Below are 27,145 nucleotides of genomic sequence, written 5' to 3' on the forward strand. Positions count from 1 at the left end.
CCTCCGATACTGGAACTGCTAGAGTCATTACTCCTGAGCCCGGACCCGCCCAGGAATGAGAACCACTTGGCATCTCGCTTGGTCACCTCAGGCAGCTTCCCCTTTGGGTTCAAGGTCTTCAGGATGCCCTTGATTCCCTTCCATATCTTCGCAAAAAAATTATTTTGAGCTTGCCTCTTCTTCTTCTACTTGTCGAAATCCTCCCAGGGCTCCACATGGGCCTGGGCCAGAGAACCATACATATCCTGCAAGGTGTCCACAGACTCCCGTATCTTGGTCTATGCCTCCATATACCTTTTCACCCTATCTTGGGTGAAATAGCCAGCATCAGCACCAGCAGCGACACTAGACGAACCGATCTCATTGGAATGTCGTGTAAACCCCTCCATCCTACTCATCATGGCCACTAACTCGGCCACCATGTGCTCCAAGGGGCCCTGGGGATGTGAAGGGCCAGCGCCATCTCCTTCTCCCTCCTGACCTTCACTCTCCTCGTCATCCGAGTCTATCTACCTCTTTTTTCTGCGAGTCCGTGAACCCTTCACCCTCAACGGGTCAAACTAAACATCTCATTTAACTATCCAGTCGGCAGGCTCTACAGACATATTTGCCTGCCGGCACAAGAGCGTAATAACGGAGGGAAACATCAGACTCGGCCCGACCTTAACCATAAAACTCCTTCACTCCTCGATCACCTGCTTTCCCATATTTATGGGCACGCCATCCATGATTCAAGCAATCACAGGGGCCCAGGAGTAGGTGACATCAGTAGTGATACTCGAAGGGCAAACCCTCCAGGAAACTAGGTTCAGCCACCTTCGCGTATCGGCAGTGAAGTAGGTGCTCTTGATCCCAGTCCGGATAATAACACAAGTGACCTTACGCCACTTGTTCTCCTTTACTAGCATGTTCACCAGCCAAGGACCATTACCGTTATGGTCCCTAGCAATCATCTCATCCTGAAGAGGATTGGGCAACCCATAAACATCATTTATCACCTCCACCCTAACCGTCACCTAAACGCCCCGAATCGTGATCTCCGGGTCTGGAGAGGACCAATCAACAATGAGGAGCATGGCATAAAGCTCCCTGACCCAGTTGGAGTTGCAATTGTTGGGGTCCCGAACCAACTTGTTCCACCCAAATTCCTATGAGCGGTTGTAGAAGTCCGGGTCAAGCTCGTCCACCCCGTTCATAATAAAACCCATCTCGTGTAACAACCCTTAATCTACTGCTCCATATAGCGCCTTCGGAACTGAAGGCTAACGAACCGAGCATAAATAGGAACTGCTTGTTGTTGTTGTTCGGCCATGACTTAGTAAGACTGTCCCTATAAGAAGAGACCGCGTTAGTTCAATGTTACACCAAGCTCGGCTAAGCTATAAGACATGTACAACCCAAAAAAGGACCAAACAAAACTCAGCCTGGGTGAGGGAGCTACCAGAAATTAGATACTACCCCAACAGCCTTCGCTGCTGTGGTAGTATAACCGTTGCAGTGAGGCCGCGCCTACGAAGGGGGTCTCGCTGCAGTGGACCCATCTTCCCCAATGAGAAGCCCTTTTCCCAACAAAAATGGTGGCCCAAAATTTCAGCCAAATTTCTACAGATTTCGACATGGATCGGGCAATGTGTTAGCATGCATGTCGTTTACACCCCCATGAAGCATCTTTTTAACAACAATTAGACCCAAAATTCCAAGCATTATCAAAACTACCCTTGCCAATTGCACCCACTACCCCAACAAGGTTTTACCCCCATTTTCAAGCAGATCTTAAGTAATCAGCGATGCTAAGAGTTTCTGAACAACAAAATAACATGCCATAATTCGAAATCTCCTTTCCCCAAGGAATCAAAACCCTTATTTCAAAATCCCAACATTTCAACACTACCTAGCAACCTAAGCATGGAAATTTTAGAAATAATGGGGTCTAACAGTCTAATAGAGAAGTAAAGAGAGTACATACATTGAGTTGGCAAAAGATTGCAAGATTTTGCTCCAAAAATCTGACCCTTGCTATTCCCACCCAAAAAGGGGAAGAGGGGGAATATTAGGAGATTAAGGGAGTGAATGAGGGGAGAAATCATGGGGAGTGGAAAGGTTTTCAGAAAAGGGGGGAGATATGAAATGGGAGGGTGAAATATCACCTCCTCTATTTTAATTCTGCCTGGGTAGTTCCGCTGCAGCAGTCCTAGATCCGCTGCAGCGATACCGCTGTGGCGGGGAAGCAAACCGCCACAATGGCCTACGTGTTATTGCAACTTTTGAATCGCGACAACGGCTCATGGTCCCGACCATTCCGACCATAGGGATTCTAATCAGGTATGAGTCCTGAGTCCCCCGATTTTTATGATTTTGTGGACTAATATTTTCAAAGTTCGGTGCCTCATCCCCTCGTTAGTATGGCTGTTCTAACCATGCGTGTTCCGTATGGCCGAGGTATAGATACCCAGTGGCAAGTGAACCCGATTAAGGATTTAAAAATTGCATTTTGGTATAAGGTGCTTAAAATTCATAACGTCCTGTATAATATAGCCTTGCAACCCCAAACCGCCCGACACTGTCCGGGGACGAACAGATGTTTAATTGATATCTAATGTAACTAATCGCCTGGTCGTTATTGGACCTTCCGCAGCCCGCGTATAAAGACCAAGAGCATCATCATAAGATTGGTCCACGGGGGAGTTTTAAGTGTAATATTTACTCGTAGTTGAATTAGATAAGAATTAAAGAGTTGTGGGCCCAGGGGAAACGTCGTCGCTATAGAGGATCGGTGACTGCCATAATGAGCCCACTGTAGCAGACTGCTAGTCCACTGCAATGATGTATGTGAATCAGAACCCGTATTTAATGACCTTATCTAGGGCTTTAGATCCTCTTGTCCACAAAACTCCTCTGCTAAGCCATCATTAGGGTATTTCCTAAGTAAAACACTTGGTGACTAGGTAAAAGTAGCCCTTCAAACACTTGGTGGTCAAGATTGATTTTCAAGAGCTAATGAGGAACTGCCAACCGATCAATCCAAAAATAATGCAAGATGCCGAGATTGAAGAAATGATACTAGAGTTGCATAAAAAAGTTCATGAAATGGTTTTTGAAGACTCTAGTTCATTTTGGGTGACGATGTCATAAATGAAGTGAATTTGAAATTGAAGCGCATTGGACCACATTCCAACCATTTTTTTAACATTGTGCTTGGTTGATGATATGGAAATTGAATTAACCGATCCTATGGAGAATTTTGGAGATGAAGGAGAAAGCATTTTCATTTTGAAGTTTGCTATGCCAAGAAGACAAAATGGCATGCCTCACTTACATGCCAAGAAGTGCAAAATGCGATACCCGAGAGTTGTCCTCTTTTCTTTCCTACCACCGCTTCACACGCATCACCGGAATCTTGATTCAAAGTTGGGGCGCAAATTCATATCTTCCAAATGGGGGGAAAAGTGGTAAAGGTAACCGTCGTGCCGCGACGTTAATTTAAGCGCTTGGTGGGAGACAACCCATCGTTTTAAAAATTTTAAGTCGTTTTTGAAATTTCTTTTTTAGAATAGCTTAGTAGATTATTTTTGACTAATCCACAAAGTTTTAGAATTTTTGGAGTTGTTTTGAGTAGATCGGGTTTTCAGAGAAGCCCCAAACCAGTAGTTGCTGCTAAAAAAAAAATGCAGGTGACATCACCAGCGATTCGCAGGTCATGCCTGCGTTTCGCAAGTGCTGACAGTAAAAGAAAAAAAATCATGTGACATCACCTGCGAATCGCAGGTCATGCTTGCGAGTCGCAGGTGCTGACAAAAAACAATTGCCCTCAAACTATTTTATGTTTTGTTTTGATTATGTGCAGTGAGGACACTGCAATGTTTGTAGTTGGGGTGGCATGTGGTAGCACATTAAATTTTGGTTATGCTTGATTTGTGCCCTTGCCGGGATTTTGTCTTATACATGGATATTGTGTGCCCTTGCCGGGTTTGTTTTGTGACTGTTGGTGTGGCTGTGGATAAACGTTACAAATGGAACTTGCTCAAATTTCTGAATATTTCGTTCTTTTGGCATGTTGTGGATTAGTCACTCTTATTATTTTATTTTCTTTCTTAGCTTCTTTCATTAGTCTGTGTAGTTTAGGTGTAGGTGCTCCTTTGAGGAAAAATATGAAAACTCTTGACTTGTTTGGTACTAATAGAGTTAGTCTCTTGCATGTGAAATGTTGAAATGCGAATACCCTCCAAATTTTTTGTGAAAGGTAAAAGCAAGGTGCATAGGAAAGAATGACCTTTGTGACAACTTTTTGGCTCATTTGGTGACTCTTTGCCTTCTAGTTAGGTTTACTTTGGATTATGAGATATTGCTCTAGTTGTTCTTGCTTAGGAAGTGAAATTGCTCCATCTTGATTAGTTCATATGACATGTGTGGTGAGTGTTTGTTGAATAATTCTTATGCTTACTTTTATCATCTAGAACTTGTCCGGTTAGTCTTTCAATGCTAATTTTGATTATGTTGGTTGGAGAGATGACCTTGGGCTATCTTTGTGATTTTTGAAAAAGCCTCTTTAGCCTTTCTACCCTGCCATTGCATAAATAATATCACTAGTAACCTCATTTGAGCCTATGACATTTTCTTTGATTGCCACATTACAAGCCTTTACTTTTCTTGATGAAACTCTCTCTTTTGAACCTTTCCCTCCTTGAACGTTAAATTGTGAATTTGAGGCCAAAAACCGAAGTTGGGGGTGTTAGTGTTGCTTGAGAAGTGGTGAAGATTGATGTTTTGGAAAAGTCAAAAGAAATGAAGAAAATTTGAAAATTACAAAAAGGTTGCAAACTTTTTGTGCAAAAAAATGTATCTTTGTGAAAAAAAAATAGAAATCAAGAAAATGTTTGCACAAAAAGAAATTGGAATAATTGGGGAAACTAGTATGCAAAGGAAGGAGTGATGTTTTGAAATGAGGAGGAAAGTGGACGAAAGGTTTTGTGTAGTGTTCAAGGAGGGTGTAGTCACTTGTATCCAAAATACTTATCTTACCTTCCCTAAGCCTACATTACAAGCTTAAAGAGTCTCTATGTGTTCTCCAACCGAATGTTCTTGAGTTAGTGATGATTCAAAATAAGGGCAAGCTTATGGTGTGATATTTGTTAACACTGGAATTTCTTTGTTGAGTGTGAGTGACTTTGTGTATATGTCCCTTGTGTTGTTGTTGTGAATATAGTAATTTTGGGACTTCCTTTCTTGTGAGGGCATATGGATTACGATAGATTGGTGATGTTGAAAAATTCCAAGTTGAGTCAAATGAGCATATCTAGTAAGCTAGTGGTTTTGAGTCACTTATTGAGGCTTGAGTGTTGTCGCTTGATTATTTTGAAACTCCATTGCGTTCTTGAAATTGTATTTTGAAATGAGGCAGTTATTTGGTTGAAGTTTCACATGCTTGTAGCCTAATTATTTATACCAATCAAAGTCATGTTTTTGTGCTTAAAGTGGATCCTCATTGAGATTTTGGTTTTGATTTGCTTGAGGACAAGCAAAGACTTTAAGTTGGGGGTGTTGATGTGTCGTGAAATTACGGGATATTCGATGCTAATTCCTTAAGCTTTTGTGACTCTTCAAGCACTTTTGTTGTTACTTTTTGTGTATTTATGTCGTTTTATAGGATAAGATGCCCGGAGAGCAAAACAATGCAAAATAGAGCAAAAATAGAACAATCAGCACTTTCTGGCAGCACATGCTACCAGCACTTGCTGCAGCATCTGCGAGTAAGCATCTGCGAGTAGCACTTGCTGCAGCATGTTGTGCCTGTGAGTAGCACTTGCTACAGCATGTGCTGCACGCAGGGCATTTTTGTCCATAATTTGTTCCCACTTTGGAATGTTATCAATACTCTTTTAGGGTTTGTAAAACATTATCTTTGGCCACTTCATACAAGTTTTGGAGACTAGGTTCCCCAATGAGAAGCCCTTTTCCCAACAAAAATGGTGGCCCAAAATTTCAGCCAAATTTCTACAGATTTCGACATGGATCGGGCAATATGTTAGCATGCATGTCGTTTACACCCCCATGAAGCATCTTTTTAACAACAATTAGACCTAAAATTCCAAGCATTATCAAAAATACCCTTGCCAATTGCACCCACTACCCCAACAAGGTTTTACCCCCATTTTCAAGCAGATCTTAAGTAATCAGCGATGCTAAGAGTTTCTGAACAACAAAATAACATGCCATAATTTGAAATCTCCTTTCCCCAAGGAATCAAAACCCTTATTTCAAAATCCCAACATTTCAACACTACCTAGCAACCTAAGCATGGAAATTTTAGAAATAATGGGGTCTAACAGTCTAATAGAGAAGTAAAGAGAGTACATACATTGAGTTGGCAAAAGATTGCAAGATTTTGCTCCAAAAATCTGACCCTTGCTATTCCCACCCAAAAAGGGGAAGAGGGGGAATATTAGGAGATTAAGGGAGTGAATGAGGGGAGAAATCGTGGGGAGTGGAAAGGTTTTCAGAAAAGGGGGGAGATATGAAATGGGAGGGTGAAATATCACCTCCTCCATTTTAATTCTGCCTGGGTAGTTCCGCTGCAGCGATACCGCTGTGGCGGGGAAGCAAACCGCCACAATGTCCTACGTGTTATTGCAACTTTTGAATCGCGACAACGGCTCGTGGTCCCGACCATTCCGACCATAGAGATTCTAATCAGGTATGAGTCCTGGGTCCCCCGATTTTTATGATTTTGTGGACTAATATTTTCAAAGTTCGGTGCCTCATCCCCTCGTTAGTACGGCTGTTCTAACCATGCGTGCTCCGTATGGCCGAGGTATAGATACCCAGTGGCAAGTGAACCCGTTAAGGATTTAAAAATTGCATTTTGGTATAAGGTGCTTAAAATTCATAACGTCCTGTATAATATAGCCTTGCAACCCCAAACCGCCCGACACCGTCCGGGGACGAACAGATGTTTAATTGATATCTATTGTAACTAATCGCCTGGTCGTTATTGGACCTTCCGCAGCCCGCGTATAAAGACCAAGAGCATCATCATAAGATTGGTCCACGGGGGAGTTTTAAGTGTAATATTTACTCGCAGTTGAATTAGATAAGAATTAAAGAGTTGTGGGCCCAGGGGAAACGTCTTCGCTATAGAGGATCGGTGACTGCCATAATGAGCCCACTGTAGCAGACTGCTAGTCCACTGCAATGATGTATGTGAATCAGAACCCGTATTTAATGACCTTATCTAGGGCTTTAGATCCTCTTGTCCACAAAACTCCTCTGCTAAGCCATCATTAGGGTATTCCCTAAGTAAAACACTTGGTGACTAGGTAAAAGTAGCCCTTCAAACATCCTTCACGTTATTTACCTTAAAGATTTCTCTATCACGAATTCCGACTCAAAGACGGGAGGGTGGATATTCCATGAACGTTTGTGAAAACTACTCGGCAACAAGGTAGGTTATGATTTACTTGAGTTATACTTTGATTAGTAAATTGTATATATGCAATAGAATTGATGGGAGAATGCATGATTTAGGTCTTTGGACACGGAGTTCCCTTGGATATTGCTTAGGTTTAGATAAATGCTGATTTCTGGGGTATCGTGCCATTAAGTGAATACGTAAACCAAGATGTGTAGTTGATAGGCCTAAAAAGGGGAAGCAAAGTAGGGAATAGGGTTTTTTATTGATCTATTCAGAAGGCGGGGCATATGCAATTCTCGAGTTGGCCATAATAAAGTCTTGTTGTACCATGGGTAGGGGCGACCTGTTGCTAAATTATAGGTGTCCTCATTGAGTATTCATGTTGTCGTTATTCTATGTATTGAGCATACGAAAATCGTCATTATTTACTTTCTTGTTGATTCGGAGTGTTTCCTTAATTGTGTTATTGACGAGTCAAGTCTGAGTCCTGGCATGGGTGTCGTGTGATGACATCTAGTCCTATTTTATGTGTCCCCATTCAGCATCCACATTTTTAGGAGGTTGATTTCTTGAGTCTCGGTATGACTTGTGACATGGTGATTTAGGTTCCCTGATATAGATTTATTGATTGTTCACATTCCTTAATTGATTGTGGAACGGAAATATATTGTGATGATAAAGATAATATAAATATGAAAAGGCACATTTTACAGGAGGTGAGAATGTGGCCTAGTTATGGGCTCCTGATCCGAGGTCAGTTTCGGAGCGAGTGTTACGTGGACACCATGGGTCCCATGCAGGTCATGACTAATTGGGCAAACATTACCATTTAGCATGTGTGTATGGATACGATAGTAACATTGATTGCATTATACTTGTGTTTTCATAATTGTAATGTGGCAGAGCAGAGTTTGGTCTTATGGCATATAGCCACAATTTATCCTGGTAAGTGCATTGACTTTCTCATGATAGTGTTGATGAGGGGTTACAATTAACCTCATAGTCCGTTGATAAATAAAGGAAGATAAGTTGACTTGACCCCATTAGCATGGCTAAGTGTTTGAGAGTATATTGATTTGCTATCATTGACTGCATTGCTTTACTTGTTCTTACTTGATACTTGATAAGTGGTTTGAGTCTGGTGTCCTCTGTCGGTTATGTGTTGATCGAGTCTAATAGTTAAATTCCGAGTATGTTAAGGGAAAAGTTGAAAAGGCAAGGATTAGTGGGTCCACTGAGTGTCGGTTGTTAGGGAGGTTAAGTCCCGTTCTGTACAAATTGATGTGGTTTAATTGTCTTAGGAGTCCTTCTGGAAGATGATCACTGTTGACTGTTGGTCCATTCTTCCTAATATTTCTTAGCGTGGTAACGAGTTAGGAGCATGTTAAATCAAACGGTTTAATTAAGAATAGGATATAAAGAGGTGTTACTCTATCTATTCTATTTGAATTTATATCGTGTTGCGTGAAATAATCTTAGTCGACCTATGATGCTTACCAGTACGTGTGGTCTACTGATACTACTCTTGCTACATCTTTCGGGGTGTAGATGTGTTTCAGGTGATTGCTTGAAGGTTTCATTAGTGCAACGGCGGATGTCTTCCTACAGCTTCTGTACATCTCATTCCGAAGGCGGAAGTTGTGTCTTTTATTTGTTATCCCTCTGTAATTTAGAAGCTCTTGTACCGTTCTAGACTAGCTCCTTGGAAAAGTTGAAGTGTTTTTAAAGAATTAAAGAATGTCTTCGAAATGTTTATTTTACTAACTATTGTTGGTTACATTGCTTTCAAAACAACTTTACGAAGGGGTTTGGTTGGTAAGGGTTCGCCTATCAGGTAGCAATAAGGTAGGTACCCGCACGATCCGTAATTTGGGTCCTAACAAGTGGTGAAACTTTTAGCAGCATGTATCATTTATCCAATATCTGACAGCCCTTGAGTAAGTCCTATACAGGTAGTGCCAAAGAAAGGAGGTATGATTGTAATAAAAAATGAAAATAACGAACTCATACCTACTAGAACAGTCACATGATGGAGAGTTTGTATTGATTATAGATGACTTAATGAAGCCACAAGAAAAGACTATTATCCATTGCCTTTTATTGATCAATTGCTTGAAAGAGTGGCAGGTCATGATTTTTACTATTTTCTAGATGGATATTCAGGATATAATCAGATATCAATTGCTCTAGAGGATCAAGATAAGACCAAATTCACATGCTCCCAAGGTACGTACGCTTACCGAAGAATGCCATTTGGACTATGTAATGCTCCTGCTACATTTCAGTGTTGCATGTCGGCTATTTTCTCAGACATGACTGAAAAGATTCTTGAAATTTTTAGGGATGATTTTACGCTTTTTGGTAAGACATTTGAAGATTGTCTCTATCATTTAACTTTGGTGCTTAAAAGCTGTGAAGGGACAAATATAGTTCTTAACAGGGAAAAGTGTCATTTCATGGTAACAAAGGGAATAGTTTTAGGTCAGAAAATCAATGCTAAAGAGATAGAAGTCGATAAAGCAAAAAATGATCTTATATTAGGACTACCTCCCCCAACTACTATTAAAGGCATTAGAAGTTTCTTAGGACATGCTGGTTTTTACAGAAGGTTTATAAAAGATTTTTCAAAAATTTCAAATCCTCTGACTAACCTACTGATGAAAGATGTGAAGTTTGAATTTTCAGATGATTGCAGGAAAACATTTGAAATCTCAAAGAAAAACTAACTAATGCCCCCATTGTTGTTTCTCCTTATTGGAGTCAGCCATTTCAATTAATATGTGATGCAAGTGATACAACAGTTGGAGCTATATTGGGACAAAAGAGAGGTAAGATTTTTAGGCCTATCTACTACGCCAGTAGAACGCTTAGTGAAGCTCAAAGGAATTATGCCACAACTGATAAAGGACTACTGGCAGTAGTATTCTCATTTAACAAATTTCATTCCTATTTGATAGAAACGAAGGTTATAGTATTCACTGATCATGCAGCTTTAAAGTGTATTCACTGATCATACAGCTTTAAAGTACCTCTTAACAAAGAAGGATGCCAAACCTCGATTGTTAAGATGGATACCTTTTTACAAGAATTTGATCTTGAAATAAAAGATAGAAATGGATCAGAAAATCAGGTAGCTTATCATTTGTCACATTTGAAAAATCCTCCTACTGAGACATCAGATATAAAGGAGGAATTTCCTAATGAGCATATCTATGCACTCTCAGCAGTTGTAAATCAACCACCTTGGTATGCTAACATTGCCAATTATTTGGCTAGAGGATGGGTCCTAAAAGATTTTTCTTACGAACAAAGAAAAAAGCTTTAAAAAGAGGCTAGACATTATTACTGGGAAGAACCTTACTTGTTTAAATTTTGTGCAGATGAAATAATCAGGAGATGTGTACTAGAAACATAAATGAACAACATCTTAAGTCATTGCCACGATAGTGCTGCAGGAGGACATTATGGAGGAAGAAGGACAACCGCTAAAGTGCTTGAAGTTGGTTTTTTCTGGCCAACTCTATTCAAAGATGCTAGAAACTATGTCTTGGCTTGCGACAAATGCCAAAGAACTTGTAACATTTCAAAAAGGGATAAGATGCCTCTTAACTATCTTTGTGTGTGAAATCTTTGATGTTTAGCGAATTGATTTTATGGGTCCTTTTCCACCTTCAAATGGTTGTGAATATATTTTAGTCTTTGTTGATTATGTCTCAAAATGGGTAGAAGCAATAGCCACAAAAAAAAAAAATGATACTCGTGTTTTTTGTGATTTTATTAAGAAAAATATATTTTCTAGATTTGGAATCCCACGAGTGATCAAGGAACTCATTTTATGAAAAAACAGTTTACTAGTTTGTTGTTGAAATATGGAGTTACTCATAAAACAGGAACTCAATAGCATGCTCAAACCAGTGGACAATTAGAAGTATCCAATAGAGAATTGAAACGAATTTTAGAAAAAACTGTTGGTTCTTCTCGAAAAGATTCGTCTTTGAAATTAGATGAGGCTTTGTGGGCATATAGAACTACTTTAAAACACTTCTCGAAAAGATTCGTCTTTGAAATTAGATGATGCTTTGTGGGCATATAGAACTGCTTTAAAACACCCATAGGCACATTCCCTTATAAACTAGCCCATGAAAAAGCTTGTCATTTACCTGTAGAATTAGAATACAAGGCATATTAGGCTAGAAAATCATTGAATCTGAATTTACCAGATGCAGGTAACAACCGTTTATTGCAATTTGATGAATTGGAAAAGTTTAGATTTGAAGCATATGAAAATGCAAAGTTGTACAAAGAAAAGACAAAAAAAAAATGGCATGACAAGCTCATTCGCCATAAAGAGTTCAAGGTTGGAAATCAATTTTTGTTGTACAATTACCGGTTGAGATTATTCCCGGGAAAGTTCAAGTCTCGTTGGACAAGACCATACATTGTAAGAGAAGCTACCCCATATGGTGCCATTATACAACATATAAACGGGGAGAAAAATTCAAGGTAAATGGTCACTGATTGAAGCCTTATGTCACCGGGATATTTGACCAACGGGTTTCAACAGTCCTTTTTGCTTAAAAAAATTATACCTAATAAGTCGAACTGACGACATTAAACTCAGTACTAAACTTTCTCTTTCTTCTTAATTTTTTTTTAATTATTAGTAGTTTAATTTATATAACAAAACAACTTTTAAATCTATAAATGTTATGTCTATAGTTATATTAATAATATAAATCTCACTAGTAATAGATGAAGTGGTTAAAAAAACAAAGTGACGCTCTTTTTATTAAAGTATATAAACTCATTTATTCTTGTTGTTTACATATATTGTGTACCTCTCTCGCTACGAGTATACAAATATTATATAATACATAGGTGAAATTTTTCTTGTCTCTTTTAAAACTTAAAAAAATAATCATAAAAACAATAAATCTAGACACAGTACAAAACTTTAATTTTTGGCTGTCAATCATATTAATTGGTGGGAATAAAGAGCCCGTTTGGATGGGCTTAAAAAAAGTGACTTTTATGTGTAAAGTGTTTTTAGAACTTTTAAGTGCTGAAAGTTATTTTTATGATTAAGCAGTTGAGTGTTTGGATAAAAGTGCTTATGCTGAAAATAAGTTGTTGATGTGTTTGGTAAATAAGTGCTGTAAACACTTATTTTCTGTCAAAATGACTGAAATACCCTTAAAGCTGTTAATACCATAATAAGTTGATTTCAAAGATTTTTAAACTCTAAAGTTGATTCAAATCAAAAGTAATTTATATTTTAAAATCACTTCTACTATAAAATGTTTATTTAAGTTAATTTTTTATAAATACATGTTACTTAAGGGGGGTGCATGAGCTAAAAGAGACACTTATTTTGGAATGAAGGGAGTAATATCTTCTTGATTTATTTCATTACTAGTGAAATTGCCCGCGCTTCGCGCAGGTACGAAAGACAATGATTTTACAAATTGACACTTTTGAATTTTTTTCTCCTTTTTTTTTTTTGGGAAAGAAGAAAATAATTTCTCATGTAACCTGGATTAATCTTATATTTATTTGAATATTTTCTTTTCTTTTTCTCTTTGAGTTATACATTTGACTTCAATAACCATTCAATCCAAGTCTAGGAATAATAAAAAAGAAAAGTGCTAATACAACCGAAAGCACTCCACTATAAATACAAGAAGTGGAAAATATTCATATAATACAAGCATCAAGCAGTAGAAATGTCACTAGCAATCATATCACGAAACCCCATCCAATAGACATCATTTTGTTCTCCTACATCTTCGACATCTACACTGTTAGCTCTTGAAGTTGTGCCAATATCATTAGAATCAACCGATGGAATATAACTCTCATTCTCAGCTGTTTGGAATGCATCATCCACATTGCATTTCTTTCTAATATAATTGTGAATGGTCATAGTAGCAAGTACGATGTCCCTTTGTGTGTCAATGTGATAGTATGGCATGTCTCTCAAAATAGACCATCTTGCTTTCCAAACACCAAATGTGCGCTCTACTACATTTCTACAAGAAGAATGTAAATAGTTAAATTTCTCAATGCGTCCTCTTAGCTCTCGCAGTTATCGAGTTGCACCGCGGCGAAATTCAGCTAGGTGATATCTTACATTATTTCCTTTGTACGGAGCCATGTATCCTTTCATGTGTGAATATCCTGCATCAACTAGATAATATTTGTTTCCGCGTGGATGTGGAAAGTTGAGCTCTTCTCTACGAAGGGCCTCAGCAAATATACGACTATCGTGAGCTGCTCCTTCCCACCCAGCCCATGCAAATGTAAAACACATATTAAAATCAACAACGGCGAGAATATTTTGAGTCGGATAACCTTTACGTCCAATATATGGTATCTCTTGACCTTGCGGTAATCTAGCTTTAACATGTGTGCCATCAATTGCTCCAATACAGTCCTACAAGAAGTGGATGTAAAATAAGAAACTTGGGACCCATTTTTTTCTCGTTGAATTCTAAGGGACAAGAAACTATCATAAAGCTTTTGTTATATAAGGGTAGTAAAGATACAATGCAGAATAACAAATTATCATAAACGGGTTACTTACTTTAAAGAAAGGGAGATATCTTTGTTTACATGGCTTGTGAGCATCGCAACCAACATTATAATTTGGATGTGGTTGAATGATATCTCTTGCAAGCTTACAAACGGCCTTTAAAACACTATGAAAGTGTCTATGAACTGTCTCTCCAGAATGTTGAAAGATATCTTGTATCATTCGATTTCCAACTCCATGTGCACAAGTCATCAAGAATATGCCTAACATTTCATGTATAGACATTCCACGAGTGCGTTTAAGCCCATATTTATCAGTTAGGTCATTGGATAGATCAATGAACACCGCCTTCTTCAGTCGGAAATTTTCATAACAACGAGTCTCATTTCCTCGTAATATCTCTTGAATAAACTCATTTCCAGAGCGCATTGATGTACGACAAGGTTCTTTGCATAGGTATTTTTCACAATACATCAAAATGTATTTACCTGTTATATGACATAAAGCCATCCACTCCTTCGCATCTTGCTCTCTCCGAATCTCTTCTAGTTCTTGATCTTTGTCATCTAATAAATCACTTAAATGAGGAGATACCACATTGCTAATATCCCAACTCTCCATTTAACTGAAATAGAAATGACTCAAGTTAGTAAAGAATGAAATTTTTTCCAACAACCCGATTTCAAGATTTTTTAGAAACTCCATCGTTTCAATGCACTCATATCCATCGTTTCAGCCGCACGCGCAGCGAGCAGCAGCAACTGCAGGCGCAGCGTGCAGGCAGCAGCCGCAGGCGGAGCGCGCAGGCAGCAGTGCGCAAGCAGCAGCCGCAGGCGGAGCGCGCAGGCAGCAGCGCGCAAGCGGAGCGCGCAGGCAGCAGCGCACAAGCAGCAGCGCACAGGCAGCAGCCGCAGGCGGAGCGCGCAGCCACAGCCGCAGGTGCAGCGCGCAGCAGCAGCAGTCATCTCAAATTACTATTCCATCAAAGAAAAACAACCACAACAATACATAAAGTTCCCACATTCATTAAAGCCAACACAACAACAATAACCATAAGGTCTAAGGATACAACCACAACGTCAACACAACATTAACAATACATAAAGTTTAGACGTACAACCATAAGATTTAGGGATACAACCGCAATGTCTAAACAAGAAGCAATAAGTAAAGTTTACACGCACAACCATAATGTTTGAACATTAAACAATAAAAACATTTAACCATAGCAACGCAATCAGCCCATTTTCTGAAGGTGTAACTGATAGTTATACTCCAACCAAGATTTCCGAGCTTCATCAGTTTCCATCTTAAGAAACAGTTAACGTACATCCTTCTTAAGAAACATGTTGCAAACATAGTTGTACTTTCCACACCCAGCAGGAATATCAGAAAAATTTGCCAACATATTCATACACTTATCGATGACGGGATCATCTACCGAAGGGGATGTAGCAGTGCTTTTACTAGACATAAACTCCACTAGAGAGTGTATATCCTCTCTCGTTGATGCCGCACCAGATTTTGCCTTATTTTTTTTTACTTGATTGCTAGTTTCGGTATCATCAATTGAACCTCGTCTTTTAAGTGACGGCTTAGGAAACATAATAGAATCCACATTCTGTATATCATCACTTTCATCATTCCCTTCATCACTAGGATTGATAAAGTGTTCTTTGTCATAGCCACCAATACTATTTGTTCCTTCTTCATCAAGATCTACTCGAATGCCAGACATTTGTTCTTGATTCGCTGCACGTGCTCTTTCTCCAGTAGCAACAATATCAGAAAACAATGCATCATAGCGATACCATATTAGTGAAAGATCTATTTTCCTGAACTTATTATATCAATCATCCTCCTGTAACAAAAAAAAATCAAAACTACTTTAAACTAACCAAGAAATTTAGCAATGAAAGAAAAAAAGAAAGACATATAGAAAAATGTGAGAGATGTACCTTAATTTTTCGCTCCCACCAATCATCATCTGCCATAATTGTATTTTTCGTGGCATCCCATCCTAAACCTGTCTCCCCTCTCATCAACTTCTTAAAAAGAATCCAATCTTTTTTCATGTTATCCCAATGATTTTTCATTTGTTTTTTATCATAGTTTCTTCTCGTGGCTTTGTTGAATTCTTCAACAACATTATTCCATCCATCTCTATTTAAATGAGTGTGTGGTCTACGTCCTTGTCTAATCTCATTTTCACACAAATCTACAAATTTAATGTTGGCATCATCATCCCACTTAGCATTACTTCGTGCTTTACTAGTTTCCGGCATGATTGAATGTAAACAATTTGAAGAAAGGAGAAATAAACGTTCATGAACTCTGCCACATCATAATGTTGGCAGCATGGATTATCGCGTTTAAAACTAGTGCTACTTCTCTGTTAATATCACCTTACTATTTTGTGTTAAAGATTGCATATGCATCTTGATTCTTCAAAGACCAATAAAGCTTCAAACTAATAGTCAAATTAAGCTGTCATTATTCTGCACCTCCACATAAGCTTAAGTCCAAAAGGCAGTTGAGCTATCTGTGTCATCCTCTTAAGCAATCCATTTAGAATTGGTCTTTTTCTCTGTATTCACTTAAATTTTTCTGAATTAAAAACCTTTAAAATAAATCACCGATAAATTGGTACAATGGTACAGCATTAGTGATACCATTTCAGCAATAACTAGGATTTTTCCTAATGTGTCTTTAACAGACAAAACACCAAACTTCTCTATAATAGTGACCAAAAGGAACACTTTAAAACCAACAAAAGAAGAAGCAGTGAAGAAGCAATTTCTTCGAAACCAGCGAACTTAGATACTAAAATCAAAACACAAAATCAGTGATTAACAACGAGCTTAACATCAATGATTCTACTGAGAGATTCAGCGTAGAAAAAACACAAGTATGCAGAAAAAATCCACACGCAAGATGAAATAAAGCTAAATTACAATTTGTAGAGAAAAATCAAAGAATAAGGAAGAAGAATACCTAGATCAGTAGAAACTTGAAGAACTCAAGCTATTTTCAACATTGATTTTTACAACTTTACATTTTTTAAGAACCCAACGATTTGGGGAAATTTCTAGAGAGAGAAAGAGAGTGTGGGAGTGAAGAAAGTTTTGAGTTTTGTAGAAGATGAAGAACACAGATCGTGGAGGCTGCTATCTTGTAGAAGATGATGAAGAGGCTGCGTTGTTGGAGAATGAAATGAAAACAGATCGTGAATTTGAGGGCTTGCTAGGAGGGTATTTTGGGAATTAAAATAAAATATAAGGGATATAAAAGTAATTTCCATGGTCAACGAAAATGGCTTTAAGCCCTTCCAAAAAAAAAGTTAGAAATCCTAACTTTTCATTTTTGGACAACTTTAAGCACTTTATGGCTTAAATTTAACATTAGCCAAACACTACAATAAGCTAAAAAGGGCTTATAAGTTGGTCAAAACCAACTTATAAGCCCATCCAAACGGGCTCAAAGTTTATTACCAAGTCTGGATTCCAAAGAAGTCAAAAGCTGTATCCATTTACAGAAAGTTACCTTAAGAATTAATTTCCAAAATTCAACTTTCCCACAACTTCAAATACAACAACCTTAAATCCACATTTTACCACCGCCATTTTTCTTCAACATACCATCATAAGTAGTTTAATAAACTCACTATCAAAACCCACCATTTTTCTTGCTCCTAATTTTCTCTGTTCCCCTCTTCAGAATCTCTACTAGAAGAGCACCAAAAAAAAAAAAAAAAAGTATTTTAGCACACCAGGAAAAAAATGGCATCCTCAACAAGCATTTCCTCAATAAGAGCATTATCTAATCCTTCACTAGTGAGACTTTCTGAGAGCAAAAGGACAATAACACATGAGAGTATGGTGAACTTCTTGCAATCTGATGGAGATTATGCAATGGAGATTTTAGACAATGTTCGATCTCTAGGTTGGGAAAGCTTCGTGCCAAATCAAGGGAACTTTGTTCCGGAAATCGTTCTGGAATTCTACGCGAATATCAATCAATCTGATCATAGAACTTCGAAAGTAGGTGGTAAGATAATCCCTTTTCACTCTCATATTTTGAATGGTATCTATGAATTGATGGATGTTGATGATAAGGATACCAAAATTAAAATTGAAGGGAGAGATGAAATGTTTATACAAGAAGCTTTCAAAGTCCTATGCCCAGATGGAACTAGGAGTTATTACAGGACCTCTTTAAACATAGCTGGTTAGTCTATGTTAGAAACTGCTAGAGCATAGGGTAAATTTGTGAGCTCCAGATTTAATGACATACCAGAACACATCAAACTATAATCTAGAGAGGGTAATGCTGATTTATCCGACTAAGAAAAATCTGGAATTCTTTCTTGTAAGCTATTCAGATGATTGTCATTCTCTATTTTTTCCATCGACCACAACTCGCTTGGTTGAAAAGTTTGCTGTTGCAATGGGTAACTATGAAGTAATCACAAATAATTATTCTGTTAATCAACATTACCTATCTGGATTAAAGCCTGCACGAGGACCGGAACGAGCTACACAAAGTCAAGCAAGTTCAGAAAATACAGAATGGGACACAGATGAGAAACCGATGCCGGTAGAAATTGCCATTAACTCTTCAGCTGCCTCATCCAACGTGCTAGCGAGTCTGCACCAGATATTACAGAAACAAGAGGATATGTCAAAAAATGGGATATGTTTAAAATGAGTGAGAAAGCGGCAAGGGAAGGAATGTTAGGCGAAACAATGGTACAACTTATGACAGAGTTGGCACAAACAAGAACTAGTGAGAATTTTATTTGTCGAACTCTAGAAAATAAATTTGCCTATACGTCTCCGACCATAAACATGATGGGTTTTTTTTATGACAAATGTTGCTAATGCGATAAGATACTCTGACTTATCCAATATTCAGCCTTTCTCTATTACAGATCCAGGTATTAGCAGCTTTCACAACGAACCTACAGGTTTGTATCAACCTCAAGGATTTTGTACGTCGACGGCCCTACCCCTCCTATGCCGGTGTTTAATTTAGAGAATGGAGATGAATCTACTGAAATTCCGACGTCATTTAACAATCCACCATTTTTCGATATGTCGGACTTTCATGGATTTACTGTTGGCAGTCCCTCTAACTTAATCAGCGAAGGACCCTCTGTTCCTTCTCAACGTCCTGAAATTGGCGACCTTGACACTACACTTGACTTCTTCCAACTTGATGGCTGCGGAACGATCAAACACTAAAGTTTGAATTGTTCATTCAGGAGAATGAACGATTTAAGGGCAGGAGGTGGTAAAATTCCCTACTATATATGATGTTTTTTGAGTATAGTGTTTGTGTACTTTCGGTATTGGGATGATGGTTCTTACGTTTTTGGTGAAGAGACTTTGGAGCCCCAAGACTTTTATAACCCCAAAATAAATTTTTGGAATCAAAATAACTCATAAAAAAAAAAAACGTAAATAGACTTCACGCGCAGATTATGTGCGTAAAAGGACTAAAGTGTAGTTTTACACTAAAGTTCCTTTTACGCACAGAATATGTGCGTAAAAGAGCCAAATATATCGGGCCCGTCGTCTTCCCCACTGGTCCCCCCTTATTCGAAAAATAAAACAAAAATCAGTCATTAAAGGTCCCTTTCCGAGGTCCCACGCGATCAAAAACATCATTTTCTTGTTGATTTTCAACCCAAAAGTGGTATATTGAAGTCTAGGAATAAGTTTTTTCGCAATAAAGCAGCATATAATTCAATTCAAAAACTCAAAATCAAAGCTTCAATCTAGGTATTTCACTACGATTTTTCTATTACATTATTAACCTAAGCATTACTATGTGGACGAAAAATACTTTTACGCACTTTTTTTGTGCGTAAAAAGGCTGTTTTCAGCCCGTTTTTCATTTTTTTTTTCTTCATTTGTTGTTAATTGTTAATTTATTAACCTAAGCATTACTATTGTGTGAATATGGACAAAACAAAAAATTACGCACTTTTTTTGTGCGCAAAAGGGCTGTTTTTAGCCCCTTTTTTCAAATTTTTTTAATTGTTTTTTTGTTTAGCTGTTTTTAATTTGTTAATGGTTTATTAGTTGCTTATTTAGTATTTGGTAATTGTTAGATTAGTTATTTCAATTGTTAGACTAGCTAATTATTTTTTTTTAGTTTTTGTTAAGCCAATTGTTTATTTGTTAATTATTTGATTAGTTAGTTTCTCGCTTTATTTAATAATTATATGCTAATTAATTTTTTATTATTTGATTAGTTAGTTAATTGTTTATTTATTAATTATATGCTAATTGTTTGCTAGCTAATTGTTAATTTTTTTATTTGTTAATTATTAATCTTTATATCTTTAATTGTTAATTTTTTTATTTACTAATTAGAAATTGAAAATCCTTAGTTTAGGATTCAATCCTTTGTATAATTTCTCGGTAAAAGATTACATAACTAATATTACGTATTAGAGATTAATTAAAAAATAATGATTAATTTAAAATGCGTAAAAAATATACCACTTTAATCCTTACTTCATTTATTAATGATTAATTTAAAATGCCTAAAATAGATAGGACACCACTATGGAGCCGAGACCCTTCGACAACAGAGAGGTACTTTATCTACAGCATGAGCATAGGTCCCAGTATGTATAGGATGCACCGGTATCCTCTAGTAGAGTGGTTCGTACCCGTTTGGGGGAGTCAGCATGGGATATTCTAGAGGCTATTCCCCCACATCCCCGTGTCATAGATATACTACGTCGGGGCGGTATCTACCAGTGCATCGAGGTTGGTCGGCTTGTACACGATAGGGCTCTAGTGACAGCTATGATTGAGCGCTGGCGACCGGAGACCCATACATTTCATCTTCGCATTGGCGAGGCTACCATCACTCTGCAGGATGTCGAGGTGATTTATGGTCTACAGATTGATGGACAGGCATTATATAGAGTGGAGCCTCCGGAGATGCTGCCGTATCGCCAGGAGATGGCTAGGCTCACTGGTTTCGAGCCTCTGCAGGGGGATATGTGTGGATGGAGTCGGTTGTTGCGGTCCTGCCTCCATGCTCACTTGCGCCTCGTAGATCTACAGCATCCGATTGGCGAGGCGACGCTACAGGCTAATGTTGACCAACGTGCTCGCTTATATCTTCTCATCATATTCGGGGGCATCATGTTCCCAAACACGTCGGGTACAGATATGAGCATTAGGTATCTGCTCTTTATTAAGGACCTAGAGCAGCTGGGATGTTATAGTTGGGGCGCCGCTATCCTGGCTTACATGTACAGAGGATTTGATCGAGCCTCTATGGGCGAGAGGGTTGAGGTCGCTGCATTTAGCCCTCTTCTTCGGGTAATATATTTAAGTGTGTGTAGATAAAACACTAAATATATTTTTTCGAAACGACGACTGATAAATAATTTTTTTGATGACTATGACAGATATGGGTGTGGACTAGGTTGAGACCTTTTCAGCCCATAACTGCTCACCCTCCCGATGACTATGTTGCTGAGGATATGCCATACGCACGGAGATGGTCGCGAGGCCGTACCGGAGGTGTGGAGACGCACCATGTCATTCTCCCGTTTAGGGATCAGTTAGACCGCATGACGGCACCCGCAGTAAGTTTTTTTTATTTAACATTAGTTTGTTATTTTTGTTAGTCTTTTATTGTTAACTAGTTGAAATCCTCTTATAGGCTTCATATGGACGTCGTATGATCAGATTTTGGGACAGCTGCCGGCGTTTTGTAGGGCTGGTGAGCACATGTGGACTGCACGGTGTCCATTGATCCATATGGACATCGTTGAGCATCACGCACCCGACCGTGTATTACAGCAGTTTGGGCATGTGCAGAACATACCCGCGGCTACACATTGGGAGCACTACCACTACACCAGGGACGAGCGTTCGATCGACAATGCGGCATGGCGGGCACGTATGCACCAGGAAGTCAATGCATAGAACGCGAGGATGACGACTCTAGCGGCGGTCGGACATGACACTCCGGTCCATGAGTACATGACTTGGTACATGCATATCACTCTCTCCTTGATTGCCAACCCCTCGACGCTGCGTCCTGATGGCCGAGGATATGCATCACTCTCAGGAGCGTACGAGGCGCTGGAAAGTTTATTCAATCGTCGTCTTATTATGTATTAATTTATGAATTTATTCAATTCTTAAAATTTACAAATATATGCAGCTACGGATGACTCTGATGATACGCCATGAGAGCATTCCCCTTACGGAGTCCACCAACCCCGGGATAGCGGCATATGCGGCACGGATAGTTCATCTTACTGACACTGGTATGACACAGGCACAAGAGTGGCATCGTGTCGATGAGGATGTACTAGAGGGTGTTCCTAAGGGTGGTAGGGCTGCTAGAGGTGGGCGGGCTAGCAGAGGTGGTCGGGCTGGCAGAGGTGATCTGGCTAGCGGAGATGGTCGGGCTGGCAGAGGTGGTCGGGCTGGCGGAGGTGATCTGGCTGGCGGAGGTGGTCGGGCTGGCAGAGGTCTAGTAGATGAGCCTGGCGATATAGCCCGTTAGGCTCCGTCGGCTACAGATACCCCTTCTTCTTCTAGGCCGTCGACTTCACAGAGACCTGGATATACGCTAGAGATGTTCCCACATTATGATCCTTGGGCATCATTTCCGCAGGTGCTAGTTAGTGATGTACACATGGGAGGCGGAGATGAGGACTTGGATATTATTTTCGATGACTACTTTCTTGGTTCTACAGCCGGGCCTACGGCACCATCTGCATCTCCAGCTCTGCGGGCCGCTCAGGAGCCCTCTCACATGCCATCTCAGGAGCCCGTCGACACACAGGTTTATTTTTTTACAATAAAATAATGTATTAATTAATTATTTTATTAATCTAAACTAAATTATTTACATGTATTATAGGTTCATTCTTCTGCGCCTGTGGACCCGTCTCCGCCTGTCCAGATTGACCCGTCTCCACCTCCAGCTACAGCTTTGGGTAGCGCTCAGGAGACAGTTGAGGAGCCAGCTAAGGAGCCCTCTGACCAGCCATCTCAGGAGGCTGTCGACACACAGGTTTATATTTTTACAAAGAAATAATTTATTAAATAATTGTTTATATGTTATTTCATGTTTAGTTTATGAAACATTAAATTGTTTATATGTTATTTTAGGTTCATTCTTCTGTTTCTGTGGTCCAGTCTCCTCCGATTGAGTCATCTCCTGAGGCAGCTACAGAGGCTACTCAGGTGGAGACCACCACTGTCTCCCACAGGAAGCATATTTTCACCAAGGGCCTGAAGAAGGGAAGAAAGGATGATCATGGCATAGATCATCCTGTCATTAAGAGGAGGAGAGAGGATCCTGATGATAGTGAGGGTGGTGGGGTTGGCCTTAGGCGTTAGGAGATTGTGTATTTGTAAATAAAATGTACATTTTATGTTAATATTATATATATTTTTGGGTATTATTTTTTTTAATGATAATTAGTTATTTTAGTATTTATTGTCGATTATTAATAACTCATGCGACGTCCTAGATTAATTAAAACCCTATAGAATATGACAATTAAACTTAAAGATAACAAGTTTCCAAACTTACTTCGGAGCACTTTACAACCCCTAAAACGATGATCCAAACATATATGTATATTTGATGTAATGAGACGACATTATTGTACACTAAAAAAAATATTAAGTTCTATATAGAATATTTATATTCCGACGTTTTGAAACGTGACTAATCTTCGGTCAAAGTACCAAAAAAAACTTAAAGATAACAAGTTTCCAAACTTACTTCGGAGCACTTTACAACCCCTAAAATGACGATCCAAACATTTAGGTATACCTGATATAATGAATCGACATTATTGTACGCTAAAAAAGATTTTAAGTTCTATATAAAATATTTATATTCCTTTGCTTTGAAACGTGACTAATTTTCAGTCAAAGTATGAAAAAAAACTTAATTTTCAGTTTGATTTCCAAAGAATAAAGGCTGAGGTGGGGTATTTGGCTCTTTTACGCACATATTCTGTGCGTAAAAGGAACTTTGGTGTAAAACTACACTTTGATCCTTTTACGCACATAATCTGTGCATGGAGCCTATTTACGTTCTTTTTTTATAATGAATTATTTTAGTTCCAAAAATTTATTTTGGGGTTACAAAAGTCTTTGACTCGAGACTTTGGCATGCGTTAGGTGAGGTATCTGCCCTTTTTGTTATGCAGCTTGTAAATAGCCTAAAAAAATGATGACGCTGCTTTAAGGTAGGAGGTCCTACCTATTGTTTTCATTATATAATGCCAGACTCTTATGACAATAGTGACGCGTGTAAAAGTTTTAGGCATTCTGTTGTTTTTTTTTCCAGTATGTTAAAAGCTCAACTGCTTTTTCTTATTGTCCAAAGCTTGATTTGTCGTTGGCTTTCAACTGTTGGAATGAAAAGAAAAAAAAAACTTTACATATCATGCAGTTATTTTAGACAATCTAATTGGAATGTTTTGGCATTTAATAAGTTACAATCTCATCTGTTTGTTCTTACTATCAAAAGCTATGTTTTTATGTAAGTTTTAAATGTAATATAATGTTTTGTCCATCTCCAGATGATGCATCACACAATGTGCAGAAAAAAAAAAAACTTTATGTTTGTGTTCCGTTTTCCAAGGTGATAATAAAAAAAACTTTAATCCATCTGCACTTGGTAATTTTTTCTTCCATCTTTAGCATTGTTCATTGTGCAGATGCAAAAGTACTCAGTTTGTGTCTTCAGCTTTCAAATAAGATAATGCAAAACTTAATAGCGCAGATGCAAAAAAAATTGTCTTTATATTTTTTTCTTGCATTGTTGTCTTTGTTTGAAAAAAAAAAAAAAAAGAAAAGAAGTTCTATATGAAAAGTACTTTACAAAATACTTGCACATGAATAACTATCATAAGTTTTGGACAAACACAATGTGAACATTCTAATTTTATTGGAGTTTTGCAGACTTCTACTTTTATGCCTCTATATTTGCAAATGCAAATATTCTGCAGAAATGAATCTTTGACATTTGGAAAATTAAGACATATGAGAATCAAGACAACAAATAACTAGAACTTGTCCCTATTGTTGGTCGAGGCGAAATCCTAGAAAAATGTTGATTTTGGGAAATGAATTAGGCTGTTTTTGGATCGATTGAGCCTTTGTTATACCCACCAAATGAATAATATCCACAGTGTCCATTTTTTGTGCTATTGTATATGGTAAAAACCGGGTATACGCTGAACGGGGGAAAAGCTTGGGCCGGAGCAAAGGAAGGGCGTCATTTGGTCTGGTTCTTCCATAACCAGTTGTTCGAGGCCGTATGTCCGTTTGACTGTGGCCGGTGGTCCGGGAGATCCGTTGCGCGGTTGCCACGCGTCGATGGCGTCCTGCTGTGTTCAACTGCCAATCGTCCGGGTGTCAGACTGTACGGTCTACCTAATCCAACTCAGAACTTTTTCTTTATTTTATTATTTTTTATGTTGTATGAAGCCCATGGGGCAGCACTATAAATAAGGGGCATTGGCCTCCTTTTAGAGGGTTGGCTTCTACATTACCAAAAACTCTTGTAATAGCAAAATATACAAATCTCTATCTCAATATATCAGATTTGATCCACATTTATTGTGCTTAATTCTTAAGTTTCCTAAATCAAATACCGTTTATGTATTAATAGATACACGAGTACATAGCAAACCATTGATCATCAATTGCTCCTTTATAGCATATTCATATATTTCTTCTCTTTATCAAATAAGCACAAGATATAGCCACATATCCTATACCTCACTTACAATTTTAATTGATTATCCAAATTCGGGGTAAACAGTTTGGCGCCCACCGTGGGGCTAGGATTATAGTGGTCTTTTATCTTGATCTCTACCTTACCCGTCTAAATCAAAAATACCTTCTGTTCGTGTCTGAAAACACCGACTAAACGGTTGACAGTGGGCAATCTGGTCACGTCAACAACAAAGAAAATCGTGGCCGAAAACGAAGAAAGCGGTCCACGAGGACCACCAAACCCCGCTGATCCTAACCTCGTTAATTCGAGGGAGGGCCTCAACCGGAAAAATACCGTGGACCAGGAGAATGCCACCTTACCGGCAACTGATCCCCACCTTACCGGCAACTGATCCTCTAAATACCGACAATTCGGTTACTTTGTCCCAAGCACAGGACCGGAAAGAACCGGGAACACCTAATGATAATATTGACTTACGTTTAATTTTTGAAATGTTGCAGGAGCAGAGAGCGGCGATTGTCGAACAGGAAATTGCAATAGACCAGTTGCAAAACGGAGGGGATACAGCGACCCTGGAAAAAACGAGCGGTGTTGCTGAACCCAGAAGGGAGGAGGCACGCGTTATCGAGAGCAATGGATCCGGAGCTGGCTCTTCCACCGAGGTTCTGAAAATGCTCGAGACTTTGGCAAAGCGGGTAGACTCGACCGAAAAGAGGGTCGAAACATACAACTCTCGGGTAGATCAAATACCGGGGGCTCCACCTTTACTGAAGGGCCCGGATTCGAAGAGGTACATCCAAAGGCCTTTTCCTCCGAGTGCGGCCCCGAAATTAATCCCGAAGAGGTTTAAAATGCCGGATATCCAGAAATATGACTGCACAACGGACCCGCACAAACACGTGACCTCATATACATACGCCATAAAAGGCAATGATATGGAGGAGGACGAAATTGAATCGGTATTACTGAAAACGTTCGGGGAAACCTTGTCAAAAGGAGCATTGACATGGTACGACTATCTGCCCGAACATTCGATCGCTTCTTTCGAAATGCTCGCTGATGCCTTCATCAAAGTTCACGCCGGTGCCAAAAAGGTGCAGGCCCGTAAGGCCGATATTTTCCGTATATTCCAAAGAGACGATGAGTTACTGCGTGAGTTCGTCAACCGATTTCAAAGGGAACGGATGGAACTCCCCCCGGTACCAGAAGAATGGGTCGCACAAGCTTTCACAAAGGGGCTCAATGTTCAAAGTTTAACAGCTTCGTTCAAATTGAAAGAAAGCCTGCTGGCATACGAGGCTGTGACATGGGCTGATGTCCATAACCGATACGAGTCGAAAATTCGGGTGGAGGATGATCAATTCGAGCTCCCCCCGGGGCCAATAAATGTGAATAAAAGTTTTGAGAGACCAAGGAAGGGTTACGAAACAAAGGTCGAATCGTTGAAGGAAAGG

General features: G+C 39.0%; 1 protein-coding gene and 1 pseudogene across 1 annotated transcript; both read right to left on the reverse strand.

Annotated features, from left to right (window-relative positions):
• Nucleotides 1-13,471: 13,471 nt before the first annotated feature.
• Nucleotides 13,472-14,561, reverse strand: LOC132612057 (uncharacterized). Its single transcript, XM_060326402.1, has 2 exons — nt 13,992-14,561; nt 13,472-13,841 (listed from the first exon to the last, which is right to left on the reverse strand). The coding sequence occupies exons 1-2, from the start codon at nt 14,559-14,561 to the stop codon at nt 13,494-13,496; spliced, it is 918 nt and encodes a 305-aa protein (XP_060182385.1). The 3' UTR covers nt 13,472-13,493.
• A 436-nt stretch (nt 14,562-14,997) lies between these two features.
• Nucleotides 14,998-17,208, reverse strand: LOC132611245 (L10-interacting MYB domain-containing protein-like; annotated as a pseudogene).
• Between the last annotated feature and the right edge of the window lie 9,937 nt (nt 17,209-27,145).

Source organism: Lycium barbarum, chromosome 9 (assembly GCF_019175385.1).
Source record: "Lycium barbarum isolate Lr01 chromosome 9, ASM1917538v2, whole genome shotgun sequence".
NCBI classification, from domain to species: Eukaryota; Viridiplantae; Streptophyta; class Magnoliopsida; order Solanales; family Solanaceae; genus Lycium; species Lycium barbarum.

Bases quoted from the DNA above. Each gene is read 5' to 3' on its own strand.
- LOC132612057 (XM_060326402.1), bottom strand. From the start codon at position 14,561: ATGGAGAGTTGGGATATTAGCAATGTGGTATCTCCTCATTTAAGTGAT. The intron at 13,842-13,991 runs GTAAGTAACCCG...CACTTCTTGTAG, and splicing joins GATATCTCCCTTTCTTTAAA to GACTGTATTGGAGCAATTGA.